A 10,971-nucleotide genomic window follows, 5' to 3' on the forward strand; every position below is an offset into this window, starting at 1 on the left:
GGAAAGAGGCATTCTGTTTTCTGCTTCCCTCTGTGAGCAGAGACAGACAGCAGGACAATGTCTGAGTGCTGTGAAGTTTTTCAACCACCTTAGAATTCCTAAGGCCACCTTCTGCTGCTCTCTTCAATTTGCAACTAGCTCTTATAATTTCTCCCAAACACTGTCAAAAGACCTCTTCCTACGAGTAAAAAAACAAAACAAAAACAAAAAACAAAACTATTTCAGAAAGAGGCCATGGAGCACAGTTTATATAATGGGGGAAAGGTGTAGGGGTCCTGGGTGAGAGGTTTAGAGCTTGTCAGCATCTCCTTCCATGCACTGTGTGTGGCAAACTATTTGCCCGTCACCCAGACAATTTCAGTACCTAGAGGCTAAGATTGTGAGCTTGTCTTCAGTGGTAAGGCTATGGGCCCACTTGTTTAGATAAAGTCATATTATTAAACAATTTTTAAATGAGTGAAGCTTTGTTATGCTTTTGAAATAGCTATTAGATATGCAGATTACAAACCAGTGACAACCAATCCCAAAGGGATTCTGAGTTTCAACTTTATATCTAACCAGTTAAAATGCAGGTACCACTGTACAGTCAGCTGGTAGCAGTTTCTAAGTGTTTTTGGCTGTGAAGAATTCATCAGTCCATAACACAAAATAGTGGCTTTAAGTTTTCATCAGAGAGCTAAAAGAAAAAAAACAAACAGGCAAACAAAACTACACTCAAATTATGCACATACACACGCAAAAACACTATACCTTTGCATGCTTCTTCTTTAAAGAATTTAGCTCCTTCTGTTGTTTCTTTAAATGCTTCAAGTAAGCCTATGGAAGAAACGAAGAGAATCCAAAATATGTTTTTTTTTTTTGTAGCCACAATCATTAGACTTTGTGAAAAACAAAAATGTATCGGTTTCACCGATATGCATAATAAAAGAGTGCCTGGAAAATGACCAAGCAATCTTACCTTCATTTGCTTTAAATCTTCTATCCTCACTTGAGGGATAAGTTCGATACCTTTAAAAAATGATTAGATATTGTGTATATTAAAAGTTAGAAAGAATATCTGAAAATAGAACATTAAGTTTTGAAATCTCATCTCAAAACACTGAAGCAAACTTTACATGTACTGTTATGATATAAACATTTTAATTTCTTATTACAAAACAGTTAACTTGACACTTAACTGAAATGCTTATTTTCATTGGTTGTATTTTCTACAAGCAGAGCCTGAGATAGAGATTCATGTGCACATAATTTATCGATGGAAAGCTCTTAGGAGAAACCCCTAAGTAGGTGAGAGAAGAAGGATATGACAGAAGCAGCAGCTAGGGTGTATTTCCAGCTGAAATGCAGCCTCAGTCTGATCCTACAAGGAGCTTCTTCAGCATAAACTCCCTCCAGAATTGTTCTATCTGAGGTAAGGACACTGGAATTTTGCAACTCCATATTATTCAGCTGAGGCCTTTAGAGGTTTTACAAAACCTTCCAGGCACTTCCAGGCAGGAGAACTTGTATAGCTGGAGAGCAATTCTCTGTAGAAGGGGGTGCAGCTGTGATATGCAATCAGCCAAGACTCCTAGCAGCTGGAGGATGGGTATGGTCCCCATAAAAGAAACCCAAGTGCAACGGCATCTATTGCAGCCACTTTTATCTTTGCTTTTCAAGGTATATCATATCCGCCAATTAACTTCCAACTCTATTCCCAACTTCATCACCATCATCAAAGAACAAAACCTTTTTTTTTCATCTTCTTTCTTTTACCGAATTTTAGCATGTAACTAAAATGCTATTGAGCACAGCAATGCCTTTAATATACAGGAAATAATGAAATCAATACATTGCATACCAGGATGCTGGCTCAAGGACCTGGAGTAATATACTATGTCATCCTGCTATCTGAGTAGTGGTAGGCCAGGTGTTGTCATGGCAACCATAGTTGTATAAGAATCCCAAAACGTGTTCTGTTTGGCTACCGATTTTTATCTTATGCAAACAAAATGAATGTGTACTCTGTACTATAATTGATTTTCATTAGAATTCCAAAGGCTAGGTGTGAGATATTCAGGAAAGACAGGCATCAAGTTCTAGGTTCCTGAGCACCTGAAATGTGGCTAATGCAACTGAGAACCTGAAGTTTTTATTCTTAAGTTTAAATAGCCACATGTGGCTAGTGGCTACTACATTAGATAGTGCAGGTCTCCAGGCTTTCCCAAATTTTGACTAATTGAAGTTTTACTATATAAAGTTTTTGTTCTTATCAACAAAACTCATTGAAAATAACTTGTTTTTTCTCAAAGCATACTCCAAAGAACAATAAAGTTGAGTTTTCTTAATTTCTTATTCTTAAAATTAAAGAGGAAAATCAAGCAGCACTGGTGTAATTATTGCTGTTTGGTGCATGTCTAAGAAAAACCATTTAGAACTCTGGGATTCCTCACTTTCATAGATGTTTGCAGCAAATGCTGCCAGGCTTCCCCCATACACCTTGCCCTTTCCACATCAGCTCACTCTAGCTGACTTCCAATCGCCAGAACCTGTACTTCCTTACCTGAGGACTTTGTCTTCCAAAACATGCATTGCCACCCTTTGGCCCGTCTAGAATCATAGGGGAATTTATCTCTCCCATGGAATTCTCAACAAAAGGCTGACTGAAGTCAGGGTAAACATTCCCCATCTCCTGCACCCCTTCAGATGGATGGCTCTGGGGTGTGTGCCCGATACCAGTCCCCAGGGTTTCCTCACGGCCATTGAGCTCCAGGTGCTTCAGCGTTAACAGGCTTGAAAACATTGATTATTTGGTATCTTCTCTTCTTGTAGCACTTTCCCATGCCCCTACCTGTGCCCACTCTATCACCCCTAACCCCAATAAACTACTCGTACTTGCAACTTTGTCTCTGGGTCTGCTTCAGGGTGACCCAAATTAACACACCTCTCTAGAGAGAAAATGAAAGCTTGCCTTCTCAAATGACATCTCTTCCCATAAAAGCCACTGGAGTAGAATTTATTTCCTAACTCGCCCCTTTGCCCAGCCCCCTGATTCATAGAGAAGAGTGGAAAGAACACCTATAAACCTCCCTCTTGTACTTCTACGCCATTCTACTAGAAGCCACCAGACAAAAGAACAGGCCCTTCACTTAGACCAGGTTCTGCTGAGCCTGCTACCTCCACAAGGTTGTACATTCACCTGCTCCATGAACTTCAGCATCTGGCTCATAGTTTTCTTATGCAGGCATTCTCAATCCTCCAACAGAGTGATTAAATACCCATGAGAAGAATCCATTTCACTACTTTCCTTTTCATTTCTATGATGCCTTCCAGTCTAGAACTCTTCTCCATTTTACCTCATCGCCCAACAACACCTGAAACAGTATGTTAACGTTGCTTGAAACTATCCCTCCTCCAAGACTTGTTGCTCAGAGGTGCCTCTTCCTGACCACAATTTCCACACCGTCAACTTGACTTATTCTCTCACATTCCCCACACGTGCCTCTTACTCTCATCTCGTTCCTTGTTCCTTTAACCTTTTCTAGCATATATCTTCCCTCTTGCATCATCTCCACGTGAATATTATGATCGATGTGGTAGACTGATTGAAAAAAAGGTCCAAATTCTTTACCCTTCCCAGTTTCCAAACCCATTGCTAAGTAACTTTGGAGTTCCTCTCATCAAGATGTGGAGTCCTTTTTCCCAACTCTTGAACCTGGGCTTGGCCATGTGACTTGTTTTCTTGAAAAAATGCAGTAGAAAGGACTTTGTGCCATTTCTAAGCCTAGGTAGGACTCAACAGGCCCTGCATACTTCCATTCTCCATCTTAGAACCTTGCCATTGCCATATAAACAAGCTCAGGCTAGCCTGATGGAAGATGAGAGTCCACGTGAGAGAGCCCATTTGTCCAACCAATGTCACCTTAGGTCAACCTAAAGTCCATTGAACCCAAACATGTGAGTGAGTACAGCCAAGATCTGCAGTGTTGCCTATTTAACTCACTGGTACCAACCCAGACATGACCAGAAAAAAATCATCCAGATAACCTCATGAGCAATAATAAATTTTTACTTTTTTTAAGTCACTGAGTTTTGGAGTTGCTTGTTACACAGCAATAGTCAACTGATACCATCCCTTATCTCTTAGACTCTCCAATCTCTGTGGTCCCACACCATACACATTATGATAACTTCAGGCTTGGGTCTTCCTAAGCTCTTCTTTATCAAAATCTATTGCTTAAACTCTGGGCACTGCTGAACAAGTAATGAGATCAAGCTACATGGACTTAATTCATACTACCAATCCTCACTTGCCTGTGCACTCTGTGGCAGACCTTCTCATTTCCTATGGATTGTTCTATTCTAGTCAGGGGCTATTCCAAAGATTTTCCATATTCCTATTCTTCAGTTCTGCCTCCATCTTCTTTAGCAGAAGGCCACCTATCTAACTTTTTAGATCAGATGGACTCTACGTGTGTTACACTGTAAAAATGGCCAAGATTTTTTTCCTCTCTCATGAAGAGGTGGAGTCAGTTTGTCTACCCTCTTGAATAAGGATTAACCGTGTGACTTTCTTTGGTCAACAGGACACTAGCGGAAGCTGGAAAACGACTGCTCTTGACACTCCAGAGAACTGTATGATAGACTGTTTAGGCTGCTGGATGATGTGAGACAACTTACTAACTGATAGACGTGAGAGTAAGGACATCCCATATCTAGCTTCTCGTTCAATCCACCAGCCAATCGCAGATGCCTGAGCAAGACACTTATATAGATATCAGCCAAACCAGCTCAGACCAACCAACTCAATGAAACATGACCTCAATAAATGGCAGTTATTTTAAGCCACTAAAACTTGAAGTCATGTGTTATGCAGCATATGCTAACTGATATACCTTCTGTCAGAGTTCTTCCCTTCCACTCTGAAATTTCTCTCATCCTTCTTATTGGCCCAGATAGAATATCTCTCCTCCCTCCTTACGCAGCAGAATTGCTCCTTTTCTCTTACGTCAGCTCTTCCTCAGAGCCTTGTTTCAATACACCCTCTCTTGCATTTTCCTTCTCTTTCATTGGTTCCAACCAACATGCTACTGTCCTCCATAACAACCATTTTACGTCTTAAATTATCAAATTTTTCTAACCTGGTTTCCACCTTCACCATTAAAGCATATCTAATTCAACATTAATTCTGTAGCCTTAACTTTTCTCGACTATCTATATTACCATTCCCAAAACTCATTCTTCCTATAACACAGATCTCTTGGTTTTTTTTTTGTTTTTTTTTTCCCCATTCATTTTACCTTTCCAAGCATTCTCATATTCATTCATTCCTCTGCACCCCCAACCCACCCGTCTTTCCTTCCTCATCTTGACATTCCATGTTTCTGCCCAGATGTGTCATCAACAGCTTGAACTCAATGACAACTAGGACTGGAATCACCTTACCAAAAGCAATTCCGCCTCTTGACTTTTCTACTTCTCTCAATGGCACCATCTATCTGTGACCTGTCCTTAAAGTCTCAGAATTACCACTGAGCCTCATCCTCCCTAAGGCCTAATAAGTTACCAAATTATTTCTAGTTTTTCTTTCTTCCTTCTTTCCCCCTAACTGCTTCCAGCTTAATCCAGGCCCTCCTTGCCACTTGTATGGGTCTTTCATTAATTAGTCATTTGCTTCCTAAGAAAAGAGACTGTTAGATCTTTACTAGGCATGCATGGCTCCAGGGACACATTGATGAAGGAGGTATGGTCTTGCCTGCATTAATCCCTTTCTCTGGTCATTATCGCATTACATAAATATAATGTAAATATGTGATAAGTGTTATAATAGCAGCATGAACACCATAATTCTTAACTGGCCTTTAGCATCTATCTCCCACTTTCAATGAGTTCTTCTTCCAAGACTATATTAATCTCCTTAAAATACTCCTTTGATTGTCATTCCCCATTGCCTTTCCAGGGTGGTCCTAGAACCCTTTCCAGACTAGAAAAATTGAACCACTCATCACTACTGATCAGCATTTTCCCTGATCCATTTTCCTACATCTAGGTTGCTTCCTATGTTGCTTCTTCCTAGGCTGCCTTCTCTTGCTTCCTCTGCCTTCTCTTCCTGTTTAAGTCAGATCTATGTTTCAAGGCCCAGCTCAGGTGGGGTCTCATTCATAAGTCTTCTCTAAGACCCTTGCTGGAAGGGATTCCCTCTTTCCTCCTGTTTCTGAGGGTTCAGCCTTCACTGACCACTGCCTGGGCTGGGTGTTATGTGGAGTTCTGCTCTATTTTGCTCCTCTGACTATATGAGGTCCCTGAAGCTGTCACTTAGAGAAGGGTCTCAAGTCTCCTGAATAAAAGGCCCAAGTGAAACAGCACATAGATTCTCTTTCTCAAGGCGTCTGTTGAGGAGACGAGTGGAAGTGAGAGCTGCTTGGCTCCTTCAAATGAGCCTCTTTTGGAACCAGGGATGAGGCACTTCCAAATGCAGACATGTCCCCTTCTAGTACTGGGATCACCTTGTCCTCTGTAAGCTGGTCACACTGTACTGTCTTTCAAGCCACTTAACTCACTATAATTATAAATGTCCTTTTACTAGTAGGTGTGATACAAGAGCTTTTACTAAAAAAAAACTTTCCATTTTCCACTGTCTTTCTCTCTCTGAGTGGCTAATGGCAATAACGGCCAGTGCTGGTATGGAATACCCAAAGCCTGTATCATTACCTTATTCCATGTTCTTTCCAGGGAAGAACAGAAAAACAGCTGCAGGCTAAGTACAATTTGGGCTACTTTTGTGCAATCTCATTTTCTAATTTGTTTCACAAAGCCCAATGCATACTTAGTTTCCTGCCAAATTACTAGGTTGCTTTGGTTTGGGAAATCCTGTAGTTTCGTACCTTAAATTGCAGCACTGTGGGTACTTAAACGTACAAACAACTTGATTGCTTTACACCATGGACAGTGAATTCACATATAAATGGGAAATATATATCTATATATCTATATATATCTACACACACACATACACACACATATACACTGAGTAAAACATCAGTAGGAAAAAGAGAAATTCTAATTAAAATAGAAGAGTGAGTTTAGTAAATAGTTCATGGTCAAGAAGGATACTTAAAGTATTTAATTACCAGTATGGGATAGGCACCATCCAATCAGAGTAGATCTCTGGCCACAAAGAATGGAAGTCAACTTTAAATAAAAAGTCGGTACAGCTGTTCCCCTACATACCAGCTGAATGTTAGCACATGGGAAACATAATTCTTTGTGATGAGACCTCTTATGATCTTTTCTTTCATCCACAGGTAATTGGTCTTCAAACGCCCATCTGCTAATTTTACAAATAAATAATCATGGATGCTAAATAACTACCAGTTGGGGAAACTGTCAATCAGGAAATCTAGAAATGTCTGAACAATCATGATTCTGTTGGTTCTTGAGCCCACTGCCTGTGGGCTCAAGAACCAACAGAATCAGATAAATGTTTATGGTAGTAGGTGGAAGAGAGTGGGGAGGAGTTAGTGAAGTTCCCAGTGTGGAAGTTCTTTCCAAAAAGGACACTGAATTTAAACATTTTCTAAACTACGGCTATTGTACCCAGTATAACTAAGATGCAGGGGATCTACTAGAAAAAAACATCAATCCCGACTCCCTGTGAAATAGGGAAATTAAGCCATAAGAAAACATGGATCTTCAGTTTTATGTAGCAATGAAAATTGCAAATTAACAATTCTAAATATCTTTATAAAAGACTCTTTACAAAGATTCTAAAATTGCCATAATAGATAAGGAACCCAAAGAACTGTCCTTTACCTTTTTTGGCTTCCATGCCAGACGCCAGGGCGGCTGTGGTGGTTGGTCTGAGCTCAGAGCTGCTCTGTGGGGTCACATTTGCTTTGGCAGTGTTGGCCTTTCCTTTCTTGTCATTCTTAGAAGTGTCACTGGGCACATCAGCTATGTCACTCTGGAACAGAAATGTTAACATTAACCCAAGTGAATGCTTGCCATCTTGAGTTCAACTGTCTTGCACCTTCTCTATTTTAATAAATCAAGTCTGTACCACTCAACTTCTTTTCAACTCTCTTAACAGATCTTTTCCCGGCAGGAGGGCACATTATAAGATTTCCTCAGGCTTGAGGCAAAGGATGACGCCAAGAAAAGATCCAATTCCTTTACAAAAGGAGTGTACCTTCTCTTTCTAGCTACTGGAGAGACTGCTGCTTCCAGTTCAAACTGAGAAGTATGGTAAAGGATGCTTTAAAAACAAAGAAACAAACAACAGAAGTGTGCACTGAAATGGGAGGCTGGATGCAAGATCGGTAAAAATAAAAAAATAAAAATACATGTCAATTTCATTAATTTATTGAATCGGGTCGGCTGGTATTTCAGTATATCACAAAAGTTTTCTGTACTTTAAACATTCCTAAAAGCACCATGGATGTTTTTCATTTTGTTTCTAATGGGGCAAGGGTCCCCAGAATTAAGCCACAGTGATGTACTGGGTTTTTCAGATAGTGGTCACATTGTATTAAATATGACACATTCTCACTGATCCTTGAAACTATTTTGTTGAATTAATAAGTACGATTTCAAAAAACTTTGTTGAACTTGTTATATTAATTTATTTGTTTGCTCTAGGAATCACTGTTTAACAACTAAACTTCCCTTACTTGGCTGTCTTTAATTGATTACTGCTACTTACGGTTTCAATGCCCATAGCTCTCATTTGGTCCGCCCTCTTTTCCGTAATTGAAAGAAACTTCTTTGGATCTGATAAAGCATCCACAATATCTGGGGAGGAAAAATTCTTTGTTTTATTGAAAACATCCAAGAAAATTCAGCTAATATACTATTCAGAACCCTGGACCACCATTCTACTCTGTAAGTTCCTTCTTCGTAGGACATAAGACAAGTTCGGAAAGCAGTTCTAGTTGCAGAAAACAAGAAATAAGTAGACAAGGATCAAAAGCCAGTTGGTTTCTCTTATTTTCTCTTTGATTTTTCCCCGAATAAAGAAGACACTGTGGCAGAGCAAGCCAAGTAAATTGCCTTGGGTTCCTGACTGTTTACTTGTGTGACCTCAAGTACGTTGATTATATCTCCAGCCTCAGTTTCCTCATCTGAAAATTAGAACTGATAACACTCACCCTGCAGGGGTACTTGGAGAATTCGACAAGATGATGAATGTCAAAAGTACTTGAAGCATATTAGATGCCACCAGCACTAAGTCCGATTTTTATATACAGAAGGCTAATGCATATTTAAAGCCAATTTTGCCCCATGGTAGATAAACTAAAATATTTCTCCAGTGTTTTCTCAGCTATAATTTGTACTTAAAAATAGTAAAATTCCATCTTTTAGATAACATCACTTGAAGAGTTCCAAGTACTTTGAAACAGGATTTCATATAATTTGGCATAATTTACCAATACTATAGAAGGAATCCTTGTTATTACCTTAAAACAGAACATAGTTTACGAATTTTAAAAACTGCATTTATCAGTTTCTGCCTAGCAGAATCACATTCGTAATTACGTTCACAAGGTAATTTTTCTCAGTCTAAAATTTTTTGCTTTTATAATAGAAAATAATACATGCACATGAAAAACATTCAAGTATAAAAAATGAAAAGTAAAAATCTCCTCTCCTGCCAATTCTACACTCTGTTAACTAGTGTTACCCATTTCTTGTATCTTTATATTTTTCGAAACTCTAAATAGTTCTCTCCACCTATTTTTTTATTGTTTAATTTTACATACTTTGGAAACACTTTCACATCAGCAACATGGATCTACTACATTATTTTTAAGAGATGCTTATTTATTTCATTTTCTGAGTGGCTATGATATCTTTAACCAGTTCCTTATTGATAGACTTTCCCATTACTTCTAGTTCTTGCTCTAGAACTCCCTGTTATTTTACACAGTGTTGTAGTGAACATCTATGAATATCTCACAGAAGACCTCTGCATATGTCCATAGGATAAATTCCTAGAAGTCAGAATGATGGGTAAAGGCATTTGTCCTTTTGGGAATTATTACCAAATTGCCTTCCACAGAAGCAATAGCAATGTATTCTCCTACCAGTGGTCTATATAAAGGTTTGATTCTAGTTATTGCTCCAGTCCCTCAGAATTCTTTGTCTCATAATGGGGAATGTGGACAAATCAGCCCTTAAATAATGCTTAGGAAAAACCATAGAGAATTATTTTTCAGAAGTTAATATTCTAGGAATGTACTTACATAATTTAACTCCTTATTATGAAAATTTGTAAACATACACAAAAGTAAAACAATTTCCTATATGCTGATGATGAAGACCCAACAATTATAGAGTCTGCCAACATTTCCTTTATCTATCTTCCTCTTTTTCTCTCTCTCTTCTCTCTGCTGAACTATTCGAAGGCAAATTCTAGACATCGTATTTCATTTTTAATTACTTCTCTGTGCATTTCTAAAAAAGAAGGGCATTTTCTTTCAGAACCAACTGTATCAGTATTATATCCAACAAAACTGGCAGTAATTCCTTACTATGATACATAATACATGTTGGTATTTCCTTTTTTACAATTACCTTGTTTGAATCAAGAAACAAAATCTGAATTATGTCTCTGAAAACTATTTTAAAATAGTTCCTTCTGCTATTTATTTTTTTATAATGCATAGACTTGTTGAAGAGACAGATCAGGAGTCCTGTAAAATGTACCACGTTCTGATTCTCCATGTTTCTTGTTGAATTATTTAATTCTAAGGCTTGACTTTCTCTTTTTGTAAGAATACAGCATAGGAGGTGCTGTGACTTCATACCGGTCACATGGAAGCAGACAAAGCCTAGTGGTCCCACTTGTCGTGGTGCTACACTCATACTCACTGGGTGGGCTCGAGACTTGTAGCCCATTTGTGTCTGTCTTCTAAATCCCTCCTCCTTTCACTTGTCCACATTGTTATGGGACAAAATGAAACTTAATCTGTGCATACTAAACTCTCCCGCTCT

At 38.8% G+C, this 10,971-nt stretch overlaps 1 protein-coding gene across 3 annotated transcripts in view; it reads right to left on the reverse strand.

The window, feature by feature from the left end:
* PLCB4 (phospholipase C beta 4) overlaps positions 1-10,971 on the reverse strand; it is a 161,915-nt gene that overhangs the window by 31,585 nt on the left and 119,359 nt on the right. For all 3 annotated transcript variants that reach the window (XM_006921599.1, XM_006921597.1, XM_006921598.1), the window contains 4 exons: positions 8,681-8,769; positions 7,792-7,942; positions 959-1,008; positions 751-816 (listed from right to left, as the gene is read on the reverse strand). In XM_006921599.1, coding sequence (XP_006921661.1) covers positions 751-816; positions 959-1,008; positions 7,792-7,942; positions 8,681-8,769 — 356 coding nt within the window. The remainder of the gene's footprint in view (positions 1-750; positions 817-958; positions 1,009-7,791; positions 7,943-8,680; positions 8,770-10,971) is intronic.

This window comes from Pteropus alecto, unplaced genomic scaffold, assembly GCF_000325575.1.
Source record: "Pteropus alecto unplaced genomic scaffold, ASM32557v1 scaffold45, whole genome shotgun sequence".
Taxonomy (NCBI): Eukaryota; Metazoa; Chordata; class Mammalia; order Chiroptera; family Pteropodidae; genus Pteropus; species Pteropus alecto.